We start from the raw sequence: 24741 nt of genomic DNA, 5'->3' as shown, positions 1-24741 counted from the left end.
TGCTGGTTGCAAGATATTCCTTTCCTCTATTAACTCTACCCAATCATTATTTAATTTGGAATTTGGAACTGTGGTTTGTGTTTGCAGAAGGAAGCTTGACAGCCCGGCTTCCATGATTTACTTACTGATGGAATAAGTGAGTAGTGGAGAAATAGTCCCAGGTCTATTGAACTGTTACATGTGACATTTGGCTGAAAGGTCCTGAATAAAAGAAACACATTTATTAGTTCCTCCATTTGTTCTGGGATTTTGATTTGCATTTAGTTTATTGCATTTACACCTGAAGCACTGTAAGCAAAAGATGAAACCTTAATAATTGAATTTCGAAGAGGAATACATCACACACACACACACACACACACACACACACACACACCAACAGTTGACATGCTTCTTCAAAATCCCAAAAAAAATTTTGTTCTCTAAATAGTCCACAATTTAATCAATCAACAAGCAGTGTGTATTGAGCGCTTACTGTGTGCTGGGGAGAGCACAGTACAATAGAGTTGGTAGACACAATTCCTACCCACAAGGAGCTTACAGTCAAGAGGGAGAGGCAGGCATTAAAATGAATTGTAGATAGAGGAAATGGCCAAGTATAAGAATATCTATATTAGCACTATGGGACTGGGAGTGGAGTGAATATAAAGAGTTTAAGGAGTACAGATCTTAGTTCATAGGTGATGCAGAAGTGGGGGGGGGGGGAATAGGGGAAGTGAGGGCTTAGTCAGGGAAAGTTTATCAGAAGAGACGTGAATTTATGAGGGCTTTATGAAGGTGGGGAGAGTGGTGGTCTGTCAGGTATGAAGGGGGAGGCAATTCCAGGCCAGAAGGAGAATGTGGGTGAGGGACTGGTGGCAAAATAGATGAGATCGGGGTATTTATTCATTCATTCAATCGTATTTATTGAGTGCTTACTGTGTGCAGAGCACTGTACTAAGCGCTTGGGAAGTACAAGTCGGCAACATATAGAGACAGTCCCTACCCAACAACGGGCTCACAGTCTAGAAGGGGGAGACAGACAACAAGACAAAACATGTAGAAATGCTCTAGGCATGTTACTCCCCTCCTCAAAAATCTCCAGTGGCTACCAATCAATCTGCGCATCAGGCAGAAACTCCTCACCCTCGGCTTCAAGGCTCTCCATCCCCTCGCCCCCTCCTACCTCACCTCCCTTCTCTCCTTCTCCAGCCCAGCCCGCACCCTCCGCTCCTCTGCCGCTAATCCCCTCACCGTGCCTCGTTCTCGCCTGTCCCGCCATCGACCCCAGGCCCACGTCCTCCCCCTGGCCTGGAATGCCCTCCCTCCCCACATCCGCCAAGCTAGCTCTCTTCCTCCCTTCAAGGCCCTACTGAGAGCTCACCTCCTCCAGGAGGCCTTCCCAGACTGAGCCCCCTCCTTCCTCTCCCCCTCGTCCCCCCCATCCCCACTGTCTTACCTGCTTCCCTTCCCGACAGCACCTGTATATATGTATATATGTTTGTACATATTTATTACTCTATTTATTTTACTTGTACATATCTATTCTATTTATTTTATTTTGTTAATATGTTTGGTTTTGTTCTCTGTCTCCCCTTTCTAGACTGTGAGCCCACTGTTGGGTAGGGACTATCTCTATATGTTGCCAACTTGTGCTTCCCAAGTGCTTAGTACAGTGCTCTGCACACAGTAAGCGCTCAATAAATACGATGGATTGATTGATGTAGACAGGTGTCAAAACCATCAGAATAAATAGAATTACAGCTATATGCACATCATTAATAAAATAGGGTAGTAAATATGTACAAGTAAAATAAATTGAGTAATAAATATGTATAAATATATATATACAAGTGCTGTGGGGAGGTGAAAGAGTTAGGGCAGAGGGGGGATGGGGAGGAGGAGAGGAAAAAGGGGGCTCAATCTGGGAAGGCCTCCTGAAGGAGGTGAGCTCTCAGTAGGGCTTTAAAGGGAGGAAGAGAGCTAGTTTGGTGGGTAGAGCGAAGTATGGTTAGGTTGTAGTAGATGAGCAAGATAAATTAATAATAATAATAATGGCATTTATTAAGTGCTCACTATGTGCAAAGCATTGTTCTAAGCGCTGGAGAGGATACAAGGTGATCAGGTTGTCCCTCGTGGGGCTCACAGTCTTAATCTAATCTAATCTAAATTCTATTCTATTCTATTTATTTTATTTTGTTAATATGTTTGGTTTTGTTCTCTGTCTCCCCCTTCTAGACTGTGAGCCCACTGTTGGGTAGGGACCGTCTCTATATGTTGCCAACTTGTACTTCCCAAGCGCTTAGTACAGTGCTCTGCACACAGTAAGTGCTCAATAAATACGATTGATTGATTAATCCCCATTTTCCAGATGAGGTAACAGAGGCACAGAGAAGTTAAGTGACTTGCCCAAAGTCACACAGCTGACAAATGGCAGAGTCCAGATTTGAACCCATGACCTCTGACTGCAAAGCCCGTGCTCTTTCCACTGAGCCACGCTGCTTCTCTAGAGGGAAAGATAGAGAGATGGAGGAAAAGAGGGAGAGGGAGAGAGGGAAAGAGAGAGAGACAGAGGGAAAGAGAGAGATAAAGGGAGAGGGGAAAGAGAGACAGAGGGAAAGAGAGAGACAGAGGGAAAGAGAGAGATAGAGGGAAAGATAGAGGGAAAGAGATAGAGGGAAAGAGAGAGAGAGGGAGAGAGATAGAGGAAAAGAGAGATAGAGGGAGATAGAGGGAGAGAGAGATAAAGGGAGAGGGGAAAGAGAGATAGAAGGAAAGGGAGAGATAGAGGGAAAGAGTGATAGAGGGGAAGAGGGGAGAGATAGAAAGAGGGAGAGAGATAGAGGGAAAGAGAGAGATAAAGGGAGAGAGAGAAAGAGGGAGAGAGAGATAAAGGGAGAGGGGAAAGAGAGAGATAGAAGGAAAGGGAGAGATAGAGGGGAAGAGAGAGATAGAGGGAAAGAGATAGAGGGAGAGTGATGGACTGTGAGCCCGTTGTTGGGTAGGGACCATCTCTATATGTTGCCAACTTGTACTTCCCAAGCGCTCAGTACAGTGATCTGCACACAGTAAGCACTCAATGAATGAATGACTGAATGAATGAATAGAGGAAAGAGAGAGATGGAGGAAAAGAGATAGAGGGGAAGAGAGAGAGACAGAGGGAAAGAGAGAGATGGAGAGATAAAGGGAGAGGGAAAGAGAGAGAGAAAGAGAGATAGAGGGAGAGAGACTGAAGTAAAGAGAGGGGAAAAGGGAAAGCGAATAATTGTGTGTGTTTTGCCCCGCACGACCCGCTCCGCCCGGTCCTCGTGCAACTGCCGCCCCCCCCCGCAGGCCTGGAGGCCCACCTGGAGCCGGCGGCGGCGGCCGGTCATGTGCGGTGCGATGGGGGCTCCCGGGGTGCTGGGGGGGGGGGGGCGGCCCACCCACGTGGCGGCGGGACCCCCCGCTGGGTGGGGGGGGGGGGAGGCAGGCGCGGGGGCGCGCGCGGGAGGAGCCCGCACCCAACCGGCGCCGGGGGGGCAGAAGCAGGGGAGGCAATGGAGGACGCAGGGGGCCGGCCCCGCAACAAACCCCCGCACGGAGGAAGAAGAGGGGGCGGTGCCCCCCACCGCACTTTTGGCTCCCGATAACCGGGAGAAGGCCGGGGCGGCCCCGCTCGCTTCCTCCCCCGGCGGCAGCGCCGCCTTCCTTACCCGTGGACGCCATTACATTAGATTAGAAAGAGCTGATTGAGTACCTTAAAGTCAATGGTGAGGAGTTTCTGTTTAATGTGGGGGTGGATGGGCAACCACTAGGGGTTTTTGAAGAGTGGGAATACTTGAACCGAAACTTTCTTTTGAAAAAATGATCCGGGAAGCAGGTTGATGAATTAATGGTATTTATCGAGCTCTTACTATGTGCAGGGCACTGTACTAAGTATTTGGGAGGTTACAATGCAACGTAATTGGCAGACATGTTCCCTGCCCATAATGAGGTTTTAGTTTGGAGTGGGAGACACGCATTAATATGAATAAATAAGTAATTTATAATATAATTTGAAGATATGTACACAAGTGCTGTGGTTTGAGAGTGGGGAAAATAGCAAATGACCAAAGGCCACAGATCCAAGTACACAGATAAGTGAATAGTTCTTGCCTTGGCAAATTAGTTAGACAAATTAGAGAACCGGCATGACCCAGTGGATAAAGCAGGGGTTTGGGAGTCAGAAGAATCTGGGTTCTAATCCCGGTTCTGCCACTTGTGTAGTGTATGATCTTGGGTAAGTCACTTTACTTCTCTGTGCCTCAGTTCCCTCGTCTGTAAAATGGTCATTAAGACTGTAAGCCCTATGTGGAACAGGGACTGTGTCCAACCCAATTATCTTGTATCTACCCCGGCACTTAGAACAGTGCCTGGCATGTAGTAAGTGTTTAGCAAATACCATTAATAATAATAATAATTTAATAATCATGGTTGTGAAAGGGATTTCAAAGGATCTTCAAGCCTATCTATTCCATTGATTTCAATTAATCATTTAAAAACCTCCATAGAAGGAAAGTGCCAGGGATTGTCCCTGTTGCCGATTTGTACTTTCCAAGCGCGTAGTACAGTGCTCTGCACACAGTAAGTACTCAATAAATATGATTGAATGAATGAATGAACTCCCCCTTGGAAATATGTCCCAGGTTCTCAAAATCCCTGGCTTGAGAATCCCTTCTACTGCAGTTTTGAGACCATTCTCTTTCATCTTGTCTTAAATGGACTACAAAACAACTTCTCACCTTGGCACAAAGAATGACTGTAATTTAGTTCTCTCCTGCCTATTTCCAGTAGAGAAAACCCAGTTCTGTTAGCATCTTTCTTTTAGCACCTATTCTCCAGTTCTACAATCATTTCCTTCCCATTAACTATATCACACTGCATGTCCCAAGCTGAACACAGACCAATATTCTAAGAAATGACTAGTTAATGTTAAATATAAAAAACCTTGCAAAATGGCAGTTTCTGCATACTACACTTCTATTTATACACCACAGTGTCAGTAATGCTTGCTTTTTAAACTATAGTTTCATCAAGCTGACTCAATTATAGCTTTTGAGTACAGAAAACAGGGTCCATGCTATTAGTAGGCCAGCTAAATGTCCAGCAGTCCAGTGTTCTGTCTCTAACAATGACAACAGAGTGCTTGAAGGGAATTTTGACACAGGATTAGTGGGGTGGGGTAGGGTAGTAAGGGGGCAGAGCTGGAGCTAGGGGCACAAATGAGCTCTCCTGAAGATCCTCCTCCCAAGTTGGTTAGGAAGGGATTGGCGTGGGTTTAAGGCGAGGTCATGTTGGTAGGTATGCCAGCCAAGAAACGTGTTGAGGAGCTGAGGCTATTCCAAGAGAAGGAGACTTCTCTCATGTTTAGTGGTGTGGGGTAAAGAACACCACTAACGTGTGTTCCTATGACTTTTTTCTTAGGATTTATGATTCAAAATAATACACATCTTTAGTTGCCCTCCTCAACATCCTGTCTAACTGTTAGGGATGTATAATTTTCCCAGTACATTCCCAACTTTCTCTCTCTAATACTTATTATGGACTGCTCATCCATAAGTTTATCTAAATGTTCTTATATTTGCTATTTTCTGCTTGCACAACTTTCCATGGTAACAAATTATATATGCCTTGCACCTTTTTGGGAAAAACTGTTTCTTTTTGTTTGTTTTGAACCTAACACCTTCAAGCTTTAGTGGATGCTCTATCTTTAATTAATTAATCAGTCAATTGATTTATCAGTAGTGTTTATGGAGCTCTTTGTGCAAAGCACTGCACTAAACACTTGGGAGAGTACAATAAATTTAGTAAGCCTAGTGGATAGAGCTGAGACCTGGGAGTCAAAAGGACCTAGGTTCTAATCCCAGCGCTATCACTTGTCTGCTGTGTGATCTTGGGCAAGTCACTTAAGTTCTCTGTGCCTCAGTTACCTCACCTGTAAAACAGGGGTTAAGATGGTGAGATACAACCTGCCTAGCTATATCTACCCCATTGCTTAGTACAATGCCTGTTTCCTGATAATAATTGTGGTATTTGTTAAGCGCTTACTATGTACCAGGCATTGTACTAAGTAATGGGGTAGATAAAGCTAGTCAGGTTGTATCTCACCATCCTAATCCCTGTTTTACAGGTGAGGTAACTGAGGCACAGAGAAGTTAAGTGACTTGCCCAAGATCACACAGCAGACAAGTGATAGACCTGGGATTAGAACCTAGGTCCTTCTGACTCCCAGGTCTCGGCTCCATCCACTAGGCTTCCTAACTTTATTGTACTCTCCCAACAAATACCACAATTATTATTAGGAAACATGATTGCTGTCCTCAAGGAGTTTACAGTCTAGTGGGGGAGAAGGGAACTAAAGTAAGGTACAGGAAGGGGGAAGAGGTAAAGTATAAAGATACTGAGATTCTGAACTGAGAAGAGGCATGGTGTAGTGGATAGAGCCTGAGCCTGGGAGTCAGATGGACCTGGGTTCTAATGCCAGCTCTGCCACTTGTCTGCTGGGCGACCCTTGGCAAGGCACTTCACTTCTCTGTGCCTCAGTTACTTCATCTATAAAATGGGGATTAAGACTGTGAGCCCCATGTGGGACAGACAGGGACTCCGTCCAACCCAATTTACTTGTACCCACCCTAGCGCTTAGTACAGTGTCTGGAACATAGTAAGTGCTTAACAAATACCATTATTATTACTATTATTATTATTACTTCTGTTCTCATCCTGCCCACACCACTCATGCTTTTATAGATTTCATTCACATCACCTTCTCAGCCCTTATCTTTCCAGGCTAACGTAACCTAACCTTTTCAGAGCACTGTCATACAGAAGAAATTAGGGCCTCTAGATCTTTTCTAGAGTGTTTTCTGCCATTCATAAAGCCAATTCTGCCTCATCAATTATTTTCGAACTAAGTAAATAATATTACACTTGCCATTCATTCATTCAGTGGTATTTATTGAGCACTTACTGTGTGCTCTGCTGTGCTGAGCGCTTGGAAAGTACAAATCAGCAACATATAGAGACAGTCCCTACCCAGCAACGGGCTCACAGTCTAGAGGGGGGAGACAGACAACAAAACAAAACAAGTAGATGGGTGTCAATACCATCAGAATAAATAGAATTATAGCTATATACACACCATTAATAAAATAAATAGAGTAATAAATATGTACAAATATACACAAGTGCTGTGGGGAAGGGAAGGGGGTAGGGCCGGGGGGGCGATGGGGAGGGGAGGAGGAGCAGAGGAAAAGGGGGGCTCAGTCTGAGAAGGCCTCCTGGAGGAGGTGAGCTCTCAGTAGGGCTTTGAAGAGAGGAAGAGACCTAGTTTGGCAAATGTGTGGAGGGAGGGCATACCAGAACAGAGGTAGGACGTGGGCCAGGGGTCGACAGCGGGACTGTCCTTACTGAACTTCATTCCGATAATGATTATCACTACTACTATTGATAATATTATTTAAAATATTATGTTTAGTGCTTACTTGTGCTAATACTACTGATAATAATTGTGGTAATTGCTAAGTGCTTACTATGTGCCAAAGACTGTGTTAAGCCCAGGGGTAGATACAAGATAAAACATAATGTATTCTCCCAAGTGCTTTGCACACAGTAAGCACTCGATAAATAAGACTGAATTAATGAATTAATATAAAGGACCAGAAGTCAAAAACTATCAGTTGGATTCTCAGTCCCAAAGCTTCATCCAGGTGTAGGGTATTGGCCCAGGGATCTGAATCCCTAAAATGGGGCTAGCAGGCTGAAGAATAGGTGTGGCTCATTTTTGCTTCCATACCATTTCTGATCCAGTCCCTAGTTTTACCTGTTCAGTGCAGGGAAAGATCAAAAGGCCTATTTATGGAAAGCAGAAGAAAGCTGGTAATATCCCCACACATACACCTGTACTGAAAATTGGAAGACTGCCTATCCCTACATACGGAGGTTCATTCGTTCATTCAATCATATTTTTTAAGTGCTTACAGACTGCAGAGCACTGTACTAAGCACTTGGGAAAGTACAATGCAACAATAAACAGTGACATTCCCTGACTACAATGAATGTAAAGTCTAGAGGCAGGGAGAAAGACATCAATACAAATTGCTGTGGGGCTGGGAGTCAGAGGGAAGAGCAAAGGGAGCAAGTCAGGGAAACGGCAGTAGGGAGGTGGGAGATGAGGAAAAGTGGGGCTTAGTCTGGGAAGGCCTATTGGAGGAGATGTGCCTTCAAGGCTTCAAAGGTGGGGAAAGTAATTGTCTGTTGCCTTTGAGGAGGGAGCAATTTCCAGGCCAAAAGCAGAACATGGGCTAGGGGTTGGCGACAAAACAGGTGAGATTGAGGTACAGTGAGAAGGTTAGCCCTAGAGGAGTGAAATGTGCGGGCTGAGTTGTAGAAGGAGAGAAGTGAGGTGAGGTGGGCGTGGGGCAAGGTGAAATGTGCGGGCTGAGTTGTAGAAGGAGAGAAGTGAGGTGAGGTGGGCGGGGGGCAAGGTGTTTCAAATTCAGTGGCAAGGAGTTTTTGTTCGATACAGTGGTGGATGGGCAACCACTGGATTTTTTGGAGGAGGGAGGGGACATGTCCTGAACGTTTTTCTAGAAAAATGATCTGGGCAGCAGAATGAAGTATGGACTGGAGTGGGAAGAGACAAGAGGCTGGGAGGTCAGCAAGGAGGCTGATACAGTAATCCAGGGGGGAATAGGAAAGTGATTGTATTAATGTGGTAGCAGTTTGGTTGGAGAGGAAAGGGAGGAAGGTGAAACCGAGGACATGATTTGGTGACAAATTGATTATGTGGATTGAATGACAGAGAGGATAGTGCCAAGGTAACAGGCTTGTGAGACAGGAAGGATGTGCCATCTACAGTGATGGGAAAGTCCAGGGTAGGGCAGTTTGGGTGGGAATATAAGTAGATAAGGTTAACAATAATAATAATGGTATTTGTTAAGTGCTTACTATGTGCCAAGCACTGTTCTAAGCACTGGGGTAGATACAAATTAATCAGGTTGGATGAAGTCCCTGTCCCACATGGGGCTCACAGATGAGGGAACCGAGGCCCAGATAAGTTAAGTGACTTGCCCAAGGTCACACAGCAGACATGCAGCAGAGCTGGGATTAGAGCCCAGGTCCTTCTGACTCCCAGGCCTGTGCCCTATCCACTAAGTCACGCTGGGAAGGGGTTAGAGGTTTGGCTGCATGGCCTCCAGCAATGTACTGAGCACATTTTTTTTCCCCTCCAGAACAGCCCCATCTCCTGCACTCCTTCCAAGCACAGATTTCACGGACTTCCAAGACCTCTCCAAAATTGATAGGGTGGAATTCTGACCCAAAGCAAGGAATTCAGTGGCTGGAGAAAACACAGGGCGGTGGCACAGAGAGGAGAGAGGAAGGGAAGAGTGGAGGTAAATGAGAACTCTTTTTGAATACTTTGTAATCACTCCAATGACTTCACTATCAAGTCAAGAATCTTTTTTTTTGTAGTTGATTTTTCCATCCTCACCATCAATGAGGATTCATTAAATATCCCCAGTTTGTAAAGAATGGATGGGCAAGTTCAATATTGCAATCAAGTGTTGTTTAAAAGCGTCCTTCAGACTTCCTAATTCACCTAAGTGATATTTTAATCAATGAATCATATTTATTGGGTGCTTTCTGTGTGCAGCGCACTATACTAAGCACTTAGGAGAGTACAATACAATCAATCAATTGTATTTATTGAGCACTTACTCTGTGCAGAGCATTGTATTATGCGCTTGAGAGAGTAGAATATAACAGAATTAGCAGACACATTCCCTGCCCATAACGAGCTTACAGTCTAGAGGGAGTCAAAAATAGAAGAGGATGTTTCCAAATATATTTTCTCTTGTAAAATCCTAAAGTCAGCACATCCATTCCCCATGGAATAAGTTCCCAAGGCTAGTTAAACAAGAGCCAAGTTTGGAAAGTGTCCCCTCTAGACTGTAAGCTCGTTGTGGGCAGGGAATGTGTCTGTCATATTGTAACTTAGTTATTTTTATTGTTGTCTGTCTCCCCCACCCTAGACTGTAGGCTGTGGACAGGGAATGTGTCTGTTTATTGTGGCACTGTATTCCCCTAAGTGCTTAGTATAGTGCTCTGCACACAGTAAGCACTCAATAAATATGATTGAGTGAATGAATGAATGAAAGAAGAGGCACAAAGGTCAGGTGAAGAGAATGGTTGTGAAGGCCAGGTGGATGGATAGATCTTGTCAGATCCCAAATCCCCTTTGCAAGATGCTTTCTGCTTGCCAAATAATTTCATAACCAATAGATTTTCAGACCTGAGGATCTCATGGAAAATATAGGTAGGAGAAAATGACACATGCCAGAAAACTTGTCACATGGTCTGGAGCTGGTTTAGCTTGCAAGATCATTGAGAGCAGGGACTGTGTGTCTCCTGCTTCTTTAGAACTTAATAATTGTGGTATTTGTTAAATGCTTACTATGTGCCAAGAACTGTACTAAGCCCTGGAGTGGATACAAGATAATTAGGTCCCACATGGGGTTCACTGCCTAAGTAGAAGGGAAAACAGGTATTGAATCCCCATTTTGCAGATGAGGGAACTGAGGCACAGAGGGGCTAAGTGACTTTCCTAAGGTCACATAGCAGGTATGTGGTGGAGCCGGGATGAGAACCTAAGTCCTCTGACTCCCAGATCTTTCCACCAGGCCATCCTGCTTCATTAAACACTTTCCCAACTTTTCCAAACACTTAGTAAAGTGTTATTCCACCCAGTGGGTCTGTCTCTCCCTGTAGACTAGGCTACCTGGGGGCAGGGGTCGTGTCTACCAACTTCATTCATTCATTCATTCAACCGTATTTATTGAGTGCTTACTGTGTACAAGGCACTCTATTAAGTGCTTGGGAGAGTACAGTATAACAACAAATGGACACTTTCCGGCCCACGAGGAGCTCACAGTCTAGAAGGGGAGACAGATAAATTACAAATATACACATATATGTATATATGTGCTGTTGGGATGGGAGGGAGGATGAATAAAGGAGCAAGAAAGAGCTGTACAGAAGGGAGTGGGAGAAGAGGAGACGAGGCTTTTGTCAGGGAAGGCTTCTTGGAGGAGATGTGCCTTCAATAAGATAGTGGGGAAGAGCAAGTATCTGTCTGACATGAGGAGGGAGGGCATTCCAGGACAGAGATAGGATGTGGGCAAGAGGTCAGTGATGAGATAGATGATATCAAGGTACAGTGAGAAGGTTAGCTTTAGAGGAACAAAGTGTGTGGTCTGGGTTGTAGTAGGAGAGTAGTGAGGTGAGGTAGGAGGGGGCAAAGTGATTTAGTGTTTTAAAGTCAATGGTGAGCTTTTGTTGCATGCGGAGGTGGGTGGGCAACCACTGGCGTTTCTTGACGACTGAGTTTCTTGGTCTAAACGGTTTTGAAAGAAAATGATTCAGGCAGCAGAATGGAGTATGGACTGGAGTGAGGAGGGACAGGAAGCAGGGAGGTCAGCAAGGAAGGTGATAAGGTAAGTGCTTGCATTAATGTGATAGCAGTTTGGACGGAGAGAAAGGAGTGGATTTTGGTGATGTTGTGAAGGTAGAACTGACAGGATTTAGTGAGGACTTGAATAGGTGGGTTGAATGATAGAGGAGTCAAGGATAATGCCAAGATTACAGGCTTGTGAGACAGGAAGGATGGGAAATTCAGGGAGAGGACAGGGTTTGGAGAGAAGATAAGGAGTTCTGTTTTGGATATGTTAAGCTTGAGGTGTCAGGAGGACATCCAGGTAGAGGTGTCTTGAAGGCTGGAGGAAATGTGAGACTCCAGAGAGGGAGAGAGATCAGGGCTGGAGATGTAGATTTGGGTGTCATCAACATAGAGGTGATAGTTGAAGTTGTGTGAGCGAATTAGTTTTCCAAGGGAGTGGGTATAGATGGAGAAAAGAAGGGGGCCCAGAACTGAACCTTGAGGGACACCCAAGGTTAGGGGATTTGGTGCTTTCTATGTGCAGAGCACTGTACTAAGCACTTAGGAGAGTACAATACAATCAATCAATTGTATTTATTGAGCACTTACTATGTGCAGAGCACTGTATTATGCTCTTGGGAGAGTACAAGACAACAGAATTAGCAGGTTGGGTTAGGGGATTGGAGGCAGAGGAGGAACCCACAAAAGAGGCTGAGAATGAGCAGCCAGAGAGATAGGAGGAGAACCAAGAGAGGACAGTGTCAGTGAAGTCGAGTTTAGATAATGTTTCCAGGAGAAGGGAGTGGTTGACAGTGTTAAAGGCAGCCGAGAGATCGAGGAAGATTAGGATGGAGTAGAGGCCATTGGATTTGGCAAGAAGAAGATCATTGGTGACCTTTGAGAGAGTGGTTTCTGTGGAGGGAAGGGGATGGAAGCCAGATTGTTGGGGGTAAAGGAAAGAATTGGAGGAGAGGAATTTGAGGCAGTTGGTGTAGAGCGCTCACTCAAGGGTATTGGAGAAGAATGGTAGGAGGGAGATGGGGCGATAACTGGTGGGAGCCTTGGGGTTAAGGGAGGGTTTTCATAGGATGGGGAGATAATGAGCATGTTTAAAAGCAGTGGGGAAGAAGCCATTGGAGAGTGAACAGTTGAAGATGACAGGGAGGGAAGAATTGAGGGGGCAAGTGTTTTGATGAGATGCAAAGGAATGTGTGGAGGGGGCGGATTTTGAGAGAAGGCAGGATATTTTCTCTAGAGATACTGCTGGGAAAGATAGGAGAGTTGAAGAAAGGGCAGGAGATGGGAGGGACTGGAGAGGGGCAGGGGAGATTTTGGGGAGATCCTACCTGATAGTGTCAATTTTGTTGATGAAGTATGTGGCCAGGTCATTGGGGGCAAGGGATTGGGGAGGTGGGGGACAGGGGGCCTGAGGAGGGAGTTAAATGTCTGAAACAATTGGTGAGGGCAGTGGGCATGCGTGTTAATAAGGGTGGAGAAATAGTTTTTCCGGGCAGAGGAGGGAGCAGAGTTAAAGCATGCAAGGATAAACTTGAAGTGGATGAAGTTTCCTTCAGCAACGCTCTGCAGCTCATGCACAGGAGTGAAGGAGGTGGACTGTAGAGGTAATCCAGGCTGTGGGTTAGTGGTACGAGAGTGACGAAGGGATAGGGGAGCAAGTGAGTTGAGTTCAGTAGAGAGGGTGGTATTGAGAGTCAATTTGGTCATCAAGGGAAGGTAGTGTGGATATGGAGGCTAAATGGGGCAGGATGACTTGAGAAAATTGGATGGGGTCAAAAGATCAGAGGTCTCTGTGGGGGAACAGTACAGATTTATGGGGAGGAGGTATGTGGGAGAGAAGGCAGGTGAGGAGGTTGTGGTTGGATAGAGGGATTTCAGAGTTGGTGACGGTAGGGATTGTGCAGTGGCTAGAGATGATGAGATCCAGCATGTGTCCAAGTGTCCAACTCTGTTATATTGTGCTCTCCAAAGCATTTAGTAATAATAATAATGGTATTTGTTAAGCACTTAGTATGTGCCAAGCACTGTTCTAAGTGCTGGGGGAATCAAGGTGATCAGGTTGTCCCACATGGGGCTCACATTCTTCATCCTGATTTTACAGATGAAGTAACTGAGGCACAGAGAAGTTGAGTTGCCCAAAGTCACACAGCTGACAAGTGGGTGGAGCTGGGATTAGACCCATGACCTCTGACTCCCAAGCCCGGGCTCTTTCCATTGAGCCACACTGCTTCTCCTAGACTTCTCTGCCCAGAGTAAGTGCTCAATAAATTCCGTTGATTGATTGATTGAGGTGACAGGCGATTCCCAACCTCTGTTTTTCATGAGCAGTACAGATCATGCAGACATTTTCAGTTTTAAGTTTTCCCACGCTTTCATGTGAATGACAAAGCTATGGTCCTTCACCTTGACTTTCTAATTGGGATGTCAGTGGATCCAAATGAGCATTCTATCTGGATTAGTGTTAGCCCCCCAAAATCTGTCTATCCTTTCCTACATTTCCAGTGTCATAGTGATGCTGTGTCTGATTGCAGCAATTATAACCCAAAAAAGTACAGTACTTTTCCTGTAAATTGGATTTTCATTTCTTTGTAATTGAAAGCAGCATGGCCTAAAGGAAAGATCACAGATCTGGGAGTCAGAGGACCTGGGTTCTAATTCTGGCACTGGTACCTGTCTGCTCTGTGACTTTGGGCAAGTCCTTTAACTTCTCTGTGCCTCACTTTCCTGAACTCTAAAATGTGGATTAAATAATTGTTCTTCCTATTTAGATTATAAACCCCATGTGGGTTGGGGACTGGGTCCAACCTGATTAACTTGTATCTACAACAATGCTTAAAACATAGCAAGTCCTTAAAAAATACAATGCTATTACTACTACTACTACTACTACTACTACTACTACTACTTTATTTCTTATAGGTCCTGGGCCTGTGCAAATGGATAGAATAATAATAGTGGCATTTGTTCAGCACTTACTATAAGCCAAGCATTCATTCATTCATTCAATAGTATTTATTGAGCAGAGCTCTGTTCTAAGCATTTGGAAAGAACAATACAGCAATAAAGAGAGAGAATCCCTGCCCACAATGGGTTTACTAAATTACAGATATGTACACTGTTCTAAGTGCTGGATTAGATATAAATTTATTAGATTGAACACTATCCTGTCTCACATGGTGATCACACTCTTAGAGGGATTCATTCATTCAATCGTATTTATTGAGCGCTTACTGTGTGTAGAGCACTGTACTAAGTGCTGGGGAAGTACAAGTTGGCAACATATAGAGATGGTCCCTACCCAACAATGGGCTTACAGTCTAATATGTCTTCCAGTCCTGTGCTCTTTCCTCTAGGCCACTCACATACACCCTCACATATATGCACACACATTGTCATGTTGTGTTCCAAAATCTCACGCGCACATATACACGCATGATATTCTCCACAAAAGACAGTGGTTTCAGCAGGAGAAGGGGGCACAAAAAACCCACCCCGCTCCTACCTCTCCCAGCTGCTTGGCTTTTTGATTCAAGCTGAAAGGGCCGCCCCTACCACCGCCATCACCATTACCACCCATGGGGAGTTACTGGGAACTGGACGATTGTGTGTTGGCAGGCTCCTTGGAATCCCATAACCGTGGACTGCCGTCTTCTGGCAACAGTGTCAGCACTGGTTAGTGAATTCTAATAATAAAAGATTCTCCAAATGCATCACAGCTAAAAACCAAATGGGTAATCGATGAGGCCGCTTGACAATCATAGAGTCAAAGGTACACACTCAGTGGTGAAAAGGAGATGAAGTAAATAATGTATTCTTTACTGAAGATGTTCATTCAATAATAAATGTTGAGCACCTACTGGGTACAAAGAACTGTGGAAAGCATTTGGGAGAGTATAAAATCACATGCCCCGCTCTCAGTGAGTTTACAATCTAATGTTAGGAAGATTTCCACACCTAAAATATAATTCTGTAGCAGACACAGCAGAGAGGTAACTACACAGAATTTGTTGGCCCATTTTGATTAACTAAATATGAACAAATCACCAGGATTGAATGACATTCACCTTAGAGTTCTGAAAGGAGTCAGTGCCTACAGCCCATGTGATTATTTTGTATCTACCCCAGTGCTTAGCACATAATAATAATAATAACTGGAATTTGTTAAGCGCTTACAATATGCCAAGCAGTGCAGCAAGTGCCAGGGGCAGATACAAGATAATCAGGTCCCACAGGGGACTCACAGTCTAAGTAGGAGGGAGAACATGTGTATATATACATAGTTGTAATTATAATTATATTTATTTTTATTAATGATGTGTATAGATATATGTGTATATATATAATTCAGAACAGGTATTTTATGCCCATTTTACAGATGAGGAAACTGAGGTACAGAAAGATTAAGTGACTTGCCCAAGGACACACAACAGACAAGTAGCAGAACTGGAATTAGAACTCAGGTCTCCAGATTCCCAGTCCTGTGCTCTTCCTACTAGCCCACTGTGCTTCTCATATATGATTCCATTCCCTATAAAAACGATGCTCATAATCAATATCCCTCTAGACTGTAAACTCCTTGTGGGAGGGGAACATGTCTGCCAACTCTGTTGCACTGTACTCTCCCATGTGCTTTGTACAGTGCACCCAGTAAATGCTCAGTAAACATCTATGGCTGGCTGATTGATTGATGTCATGGAAGAGATGTTAGGGCTCTGTCACCTTGGGCATTGGAGACTAGGGATTGAGGGTGGCGAAGGAGCTTTGAAGACCCAGAGAAACTAATAGATGAACTTTTCTGGAATTACTTCTTTTGGTGTAAATCCTGAGGCCATGCCCAGGGGTCCTGGGATTAAACCACACCCAAAGTAAGATCTGACTATATGTCAAACCAGGTTAAGAAGGCTCATCAACCATTCAATCAACCACGTTTATTGAGTGCTTACTGTGTACTGAGCACTGTATTAAGTACTAGGGAGCTGTCTACAGAGTTGGTAGACACGTTCTTTGCCCACCAGGTCAGAAAGGAAAAGTCTCCCCACTCCTCTCTCTCAGGTGCGGTGCTGACACGCAGGGGGGAATTTGAGCAGGGAAGAAAAGAGGGAGGCCCTGTCCCATCCCTGCTGGAAGGGTGTGTTGCTAACATGCTCCCAAATACGAAGAAGGGAATTGGACAGGTCAAGAGACAACTAAAGGAGAGATTAACATGAATTAGTATTTCCTGGTTAGTGCAGAATGAGAGGAACAGACTGACCCTGGGAACTTTTATTTATTTATTTATTTATTTTGGGTGGGAGAAGAAATAATTGGCTTTTCTCTGCTATATGCTTTTAAGGACAGATTTTTACTTGCATTTAAAAATGGAGGGCCAATAGCTCAGTGCATACCCTAGTCTAGATACAGCTGTAGTTTTTTCCACATATATATTCCTGTTCTCTGAGCTAGACAGAAGGACTAAAAAAATAAACAAGGTTTCAGAATTCATTTCATTCCCTGGATAGTATTTTGGTAGGTCAGTGGTCAATCAGAAGCTTGTTGTAAAGACTGACTCATGAATCTGTTTTTCTGGGCCTGTGATTAGCTGATTGAGCCCTAATTTCAATGACAGATAGTTTAGTGAATTGCCATTTAGATGCAAGATAATATCTTTGAGTAGTTATTCCAGGTATATGGGCCTTCTAACATTTCCCAGGAATCTGCAAAGTTCTCTTGGGGTCCCAAGCCATTTATTATTATTATTATTATCAAGTGCCATCAAGTGTTTCTGATTCATAGTGACTCTATGGATATATTTTCTCCAGAATATCCTGTTTTCTGCCATAATCTGTAACCTTGATAATCAATCAATCAGTCGTATTTATTGAGCGCTTACTGTGTGCAGAGCACTGTACTAAGCGCTTGGGAAGTACAAGCTGGCAACATATAGAGACAGTCCCTACCCAACAGTGGGCAGTTCTTCCATTATCATTGTTATGGTTTCTATCCATCTAGCTCCAGGTCTGCCTCTTCCACGTTTTCCCTGGATTTTTCTTAGCATCAGTGTCTTCATGAGAGAATTAGTCCTCCTGATGATGAATCCAAAATATGCTAATCTAAGTCGAGGCATTTGGCCTTCCAAAGAAGACCTTGGCTTAATTTGTTCCAAACTCCATGTCATTGTTTTTATTAGCAAAAGCCTTCTCCGACACCACATTTTTGAACTACTCCTAAAATTGGTACTAATGCGCTAACACTGCCCCCTACTGACCTTAGCTGAATTTAGCTGTGAGAAATACTTTCTGTCAATTCGGGTGGCAGTATTGGGTTAATAGCTTTACATTTTGTTTTCATCCCCACGTGCAAGTTCCCCTGGGAGTCCTTCAAAGAAAAATAGTGGGCATCATCATTATGGCAGCAGCAGCCAAGACCACTAGCTTCTTGGCATTGAGAAGCAACGTGGCTCAGTGGAAAGAGCACGGGCTTGGGAGTCAGAAGTCATGGGTTCAAATCCCGGCTCTGCCAATTGTCAGCTGTGTGACTTTGGGCAGGTCACTTAACTTCTCTGGGCCTCACTTACCTCATCTGTAAAATGGGGATTAAGATTGTGAGCCCCACGTGGGACAACCTGATCACCTTGTATCCTCTGCAGCGCTTAGAACACTGCTTTGCACATAGTAAGTGCTTAAATACCAACATTATTATTATTATTCTGCCAGGAACACAGCAGTGACTCTGCTGACTCAGAAGCACAAATTCTAGGGAGTTGGTGGTAGTAACTAGGGACCACAGGTCTCTGCTCTCAGTTCTGGCTCTGATTAATATTTCCCTGTGCCTCTGAGGCAGTGTGGATGTGAGAGGAGGGGCTGAGTGAAGACAGGAACTTCAGGGGAAAACTTTGAGACCATATAAAGATGGCCTCTAAAAATGTTGGAAATCTCTATTTTTGCAAAGTATGACAGGTTTAATTGTAAATAGTTAAATTATATAACTACATAAGTTATTTGTTGTTAATAATGATGGTATTCATTAAGCTCTTATTATGTACCAAAGCGTATGCTAAGTACTGGAATTGGGCAGAGATCATGTCTACTTACTCCATTGTGCTCTTTCAAGTGCTTAGGACAGTGCTATGCACACAGAGAGCAGTCAATAAACAGTTATTGTTATTATTATTGTATTTTTTAAGTACTTGCTATGTGTCGAGCACTGTACTAAACACTGGGGTAGATACAAGTTAATCAGGTTGGACACAGTCCCGGTCCTACATGTGGCTTGCAGTCTAAGTAGGAGGGCATACACTGATAAAAATTCAAGTTTTACATATTTTATGGAATAACTGTGACCAAGTGGAAATAGCATCACTGGGACTCAGGAGATGTTTAATCCCCATTTTACAGCTGATGATGAGGATGAAACAAGATAATCAGACTAAAGACAGTCCCGTCACACACAGGACTAAAAATGGCCATTTATCTGTGGTGAGCAAGAGTGAATCCATGTTGTAGTGCAGAAGTCATTTCATAAGAGACTGTTCTTTGACCCTGTGAACAACAGTATTAAAGGAGGAGTTTGAAGAGGAACTGAATTGCTGAGGAGTTTTAGGAATTAGGAATTGAATTGCTGAGGAATTTGAGGAGAAACAGAAGTATCATGCAGAAGAGTTTCAGGAGAAACTGAATTGCCTTGCTGTTGGGCAGAAGAAAAACTGCCAGATGCTTCTTGCAAATATATGTTGCCAACTTGTACTTCCCAAGCGCTAAGTACAGTGCTCTGCACACAGTAAGCGCTCAATAAATACGATTGAATGAATGAATGAATAGCTCATGGGGTGGGTGTGAGGGGAGGGGTAGCCATCCCCCCTGGAATTTTGGGTAACGGGCTTGAAACAGCAGGCAATTGGAGCAGTGAATCATGATCCCCTCAGCAGCCCCCTGAAACAAGTGCCATGAGTGGATAAAAGGGGAGAAAGAACCGACCCCGAGAGCTGCAGCAAAGAAAAACATTTAAGAAATGCACTGCGGCCGCCGGGAACACCTAAGACTCGAGCCAGGATGACGTGCTGCAGGCAGCCGGACTCCTCAAACTCCTCCGATGTGAGACTATCAGCACGACGGGTAGCTATGTTTATTGTAGTAGTGTGTGTGTGTGTGTGTGTGTGTGTGTGTGTGTGTGTGTGTGTGTGTGTGTGTTTGCATGTGTACACATTTACCTCTTTTAATTAGACTAAGCATGGAATAAAGCTTTCCCCTATATACAGTAGTGGCTTAGTTTTACTTTGAACTTGTCAGCAACTGCCCAACCCAGTAGGAGCTTCCGGTTAATTCGTGCTGCTCAGTGAGTGAGGTGCATCCTTGGATCTCATCTCAGGGGAGCAGGAGCCTGGTTGAGGGGCGTCCTTAGCAGCCTGGGGGTGTCCAGGCAGAGCAAGGATCTCAGTCGGGGCTCACGATATAAACTGGCAATGCGGTGCATTCTTGGATTTCATCCCAGAGGAGCAGGAGTCTGGGTGAGGTGGATCTTTAGCAGTCTGTGGGGAGGCCAGGCAGGGCAAGGATCTCAGTTGGGGCTCATGACAGTATCTTCTACCCATTTTACAGATGAGGAAACTGAAGCACAGAGAGTGAGTTGGCCTTGGCAGAGACAGAGTTTGGACTAGAACACAGGTCTCCTGACTCCAAGTGATGCTATTTCCACTTGGTCACAGTTATTCCATAAAATATGCAAAACCTGAATTTTTATCAGTGTTATGCTAGCAATGATGGTTGGGGGTGAAATAACTAGGCAAATCTTCATATTCAGATTTGCAGGTTTAAAGGTGACAGTGAGAAACAGCGTGGCCTAGAGCAGGGGCCTGGTGGTCAGGAGACCTGAATTCTTAATCTGGGCTCTGCCATTTGCTTGCTATGTGACCTTCGGCAAGTCACTTATCTTCTCTGTGCCTCAGTTCCTCATCTGTAAATTGGGGGTGAAATGCCTGTTCTTCCTCCTCCTTAGGCTGTGAACTCCATGTGGAACAGCGACAGGGACCATGTCTGATCAACAGATGCAGTATCTACCCTAGAGTTTAGTACAGTCTTAGGTACATGGTGAACATTTAACAAATATCACAAAAAAGGGTGGGACATTATGGGCCAGAAATGATAAAACTCGACAGAAGTAGAAAAGGTTGCAGAAGTACATATCAATAACAAAACTGAAAATAATATATCAATACCAATTAACTGATCTGTCCAGACACTCACTTACTAGAACAAACCTGTCCAGGATCACACAGGAAGCTACTGGTAGAGTAGGAAATAGGTGACAAAGCCATTTGTGTCCTAAACACCAGCTTTTCACATTAATGTTAGCTAGGCACAATTTGCCAAATATGATCTGGACCCTGCAGACACCAGACAAGGAGGAACATATGTCATCACATGTCATCACATACTGACGTCATACTCGCCATTTGGTGGAAGTATGCTCAAGGCCACCCAAACCTGGAACATTCAGAGGGGTTCCTGAGCTTCTACTGACTCCAAAGACTAGGAGAAGCAGTGTGGCTCAGTGGAAAGAGCTCGGGCTTTGGAGTCAGATGTCATGGGTTCAAATCCCCACTCCACGAATTGTCAGCTGTGTGATTTTGGGCAGGTCACTTAACTTCTCTGTGCCTCAGTTACCTCATCTGGAAAATGGGGACTGAGACTTGGAGCCCCCCCTGGGACAACCTGATCACCTTGTCACCTCCCCAGTGCTTAGAACAGTGCTTTGCACATAGTAAGTGCTTAATACATGCCATTATTATTATTATGTCCCACCTCCTCTCTTCCATCCTCCCCTGGGTCCCGCTGAACATGGGCGATTATTCTTGGCTGCAGAATCTTGTGGCAGGAGCTCAGGTGGAGGGAGGCTGGGTGCTTAAAATAAATACCAAATATAAATGCATCTGTTGTCATAACCACACCAAACAGGGAACAGACCAGGAGAAAACTGGACTGTCCAGTTTAAAACCAGATGACTGGCCACCCAAGTCATGAAGCATTGCAGACATTTTAAAATAACCTTAGGCTCTCACTCTGACAGAGGAAATGGATCACCTTGAAGCTTCTGTGAAACTTATAGAAATACCTTAAACCAGGTTATTAGTATTATTCTTAACATTTCTCATTTTTACTTTCTTTAAAGCATTGTACTGTGCTGGGGAAAGGGACAAATATATTAATTCAGACCTGGTGCCTGGTCCACAGTAAGGTCAGTCTAAAAATGAGTGGGTGGGGACATGAGTGCCAACTCCATGGGGGCAATCGCCCCCAGAGGCTTTTTCATTAATTAATTCATTCAATCGTATTTATTGAGCACTTACTGTGTGCAGAGCACTGTACTGAGCGCTTGGAAAGTACAATTCAGCAATAGAGATAATCTCTGCTGCCTCGCTTATTCCAGGTTTCTGAGAAGACCTGACAGTGTCCAGTCAGGACTGAAAATACTGAAAATGATGGCTTTCTGTTACCTGTTAGCTCTCCTAAAATCCCTACCCCACTTTTCACCCCATAACTCTGTATGTATGTAACATAATAATGGAAATGAATAACAACAATCTCAATAAGAGCAGTAGTATATAACTGTTAGGGAGCAGTTTTCAGACTCTACTGTTCCGGTAGGGCAGATTACTAGTTCAACAGTTCAACCTACCCAACATTCCTTCCAAAACACTTGCTACAGTTGGAGTGCCTCACCAGTTTCTCCCCTCTACTGCCGCTCTTCCTAAGCCTTGTCTTGTCTTACGCCGTCGAATCATGGACACATCTCTCCTAGAACACCCCACCTCCAACGGCAATCACTCTGGTACTGTATCCATTAGACTTTTCTTGGTAAAAATATGGAAGTGGTTTACCATTGCCTCCTTCCGCACAGTAAACTTAAGTCTCTGCCCTCGACTCTCTCCCATGCCGCTCCTGCCCAGCACAGCTGAGTTCTGACTTGTAGCAGATTGCTTTCCACTGGTTAGCCACTGTCCAAGCTAAGAATAGAATGGAATGTACAGGCCTCTGCTTGACTCTGGGTGCTTAGTCGAGACTGGTAGAGCACTGGAAACTCACCAGGTGCAACCCAGAGAGGGGCCTTCCTAAGTAGGGAAAGCCAAAAATAGAACATTGGGAATTATGACTATAGTCTGTTGGAGCACTCTAGATTTTTGTGTAATATGCCCACATAGTTCACTTTCTTTCAGACAAAACTTAGCTATAGTATGCTAGTGATAGACGGACTGCAGATTACATTTTAATTGGCTGTGGAAAAGCAAGGTTTTACATGCCAGATAGGTCATCAGAACACATTTCTAAACTGTCACCCCAGAGTACACTAGGATGTAGCTTAGCCCAAAAGAGATGCATTTTTACCAGATGGGTAAAGCTCATGTTTTGGCTGAAGTTAGGGTTGACATTTTAACAGCATAATGAGAATTAAGGGATGAGTAGTGGTGATGCATAATATAATCCCTAGGGGTAGAAGGGGGGTGGGGGGGGGTGGAGGAGAGGAGTAGAAGGAGGGAGGGAGAAAACAGGAACAGGGGAGCAAGTCACGCAGTAGAGAGATGGTGCAGATGGGGTAGGGGATCCAGATCTCCAGTCCCTTTTCCACCTTTCCACAATCATCCCTGCCTCTCACTGGGCTGCTTTCCCTCCTACACAAACTGCACTGCTACACAAACATGGCAAATGTGGAAATTTGATTCAAAATGGAAAATTATTTTATTTTCCAGATATGGGGATGTTGTGACTGAGGTCATGCAAAGAATGGGAGAGAAGACAATTCAGTGTTTAAATTTATAAAAATTTGGCCTACCACTTGAAACCACCATCAACCCCTGGCCCACATCCTACCTCTGGCCTGAAATGCCCTCCCTCCTCACATCCGCCAAACTAGCTCTCTTCTCCCCTCAAAGCCCTACTGAGAGCTCAACTCCTCCAGGAGGCCTTCCCAGCCTGAACTCCCTTTTTCCTCTGCTCCTCCTCCCCTCCCCATCGCCCCTACTCCCTCCCTCTGCTCTACCCCCTTCTCCGCCCCACAGGACTTGTGTATATTGGTACATATTCATTATTCTATTAATTTTATTAATGATGTGTATATATCTATAATTTTATTTATCTATTTTGATGCTATTGATGCCTGTCTACTAGTTTTGTTTTGTTGTCTGTCTCCCCCTTCTAGACTGTGAGCCCATTGTTGGGTAGGGATCGTCTCTATCTGTTGCTGAATTGTAGTTTCCAAGCAGTTAGTACAGTGTTCTGCATACAGTAAGTGCTCAATAAATACAATTGAATGAATCAATGAGTGAACTTGTTACTCTATGTCAATGTATACTAGCTGTACAAAAGAAGATCATATACATCAGATACTTGTATATTGTTTAAAGAGTTGATCTGGGAACTGAATAGAAGACTAGGTCCCTGGAGCTTGGGGAAGTAGAAAGCCACTGAATCAGCCATTTGGTAATTGCAAGCAGAGGACTGCACTGAGCTCTTTTGGTTTAAATACACATGCAGAACCAGAGAGTGTTGGCAGGTTTGCCCAGGATTCCTAAGGATAGAGGTGGTTATTAGGGATATATGGATTATAATAATATTCCAATCCAGGATGCCACATAAATCAGTAGGTTTCCTGTGCTGTGATTTCATTTTTTCCTTAAAATCAATATATCAGCATTAGTACATTCCCAGATGTAATGCTTCATCAAAATTATTTTTGAACTTTATACTTTGTCAGATAAGCACTGTAGGTGAGAAACAGAATCTCTTCCCTCATTTCTACTTTTTAAATAAACGGAATCATAGATTATAGGTTTTAACCAAGAGCACAGTAACTCAAAAGTTATACAGATTCCCAGGTGTTCCACGATCTTTCCAACAGATTCATGACCCCAAATGAAAAAAAAAATTCCCTTGAAAATTAGTGCTTCAAATAAAGGCATTTTGTCTGGAGGGATTTGTCACCAATAAAACACTGTATTTTCATCATTTTTCTGGTTCAGTAATTAACATCTCCCCCTCCACCACAAACCCAACAAAAAACCTTACCATGTATAGGTTGAAAACATATTCGCCACAGAAAAGAGACTGAACTCCTATTGTCCGTATTAAGAACATAAATAAGAACTTATGTGAAACGGAAAAAGCTGATCAGACTCTTCTGGGATATTCTTCTTCCCTACCAAGGTGATTTTCAGTCTGTGCCACAAAGGCCCCTCCAAGAGGTTGCACTATCACATGTTCTCTTCACTGCACCCACATCACATTGCAAGAGAAAAAGCAAACAGTCAGTCAAACATTTAC

The 24741-nt window shown here is 44.1% G+C and overlaps 1 protein-coding gene and 1 long non-coding RNA gene across 6 annotated transcripts in view; one reads left to right on the top strand and one right to left on the bottom strand.

Moving 5' to 3' along the window:
- Positions 1-24671, bottom strand: part of LOC119948159 (stimulated by retinoic acid gene 6 protein-like) — a 58719-nt gene extending 34048 nt beyond the window's left edge. For 2 of the 5 annotated variants that reach the window (XR_005456626.1, XM_038770086.1), the window contains exons 1-3: positions 24487-24667; positions 21229-21327; positions 126-201 (exon numbers count right to left, since the gene is read on the bottom strand). Coding sequence is in view for 4 of the 5 variants with exons in the window: in XM_038770086.1 (XP_038626014.1) it covers positions 126-201; positions 21229-21266 (114 nt within the window). In the remaining variant the exon portion in view is untranslated. Of the gene's footprint in view, positions 1-125; positions 202-21228; positions 21328-24486 lie in introns of all 5 variants that reach the window. The other 3 variants (XM_038770087.1, XM_038770084.1, XM_038770085.1) reach the window with 3 other exon arrangements.
- LOC119948161 lies at positions 3585-19680 on the top strand. Its single transcript, XR_005456627.1, has 3 exons — positions 3585-3731; positions 9231-9392; positions 19353-19680. It is a non-coding gene; the product is annotated as an uncharacterized LOC119948161 (long non-coding RNA).
- Positions 24672-24741: the final 70 nt, after the last annotated feature.

The sequence above is a fragment of the Tachyglossus aculeatus genome, chromosome X4 (assembly GCF_015852505.1).
Source record: "Tachyglossus aculeatus isolate mTacAcu1 chromosome X4, mTacAcu1.pri, whole genome shotgun sequence".
In the NCBI taxonomy this organism is placed as follows: domain Eukaryota; kingdom Metazoa; phylum Chordata; class Mammalia; order Monotremata; family Tachyglossidae; genus Tachyglossus; species Tachyglossus aculeatus.
The sequence above is the reverse complement of the archived record's forward strand: the minus strand, read 5'-3'. Positions and strand labels throughout refer to the sequence as shown.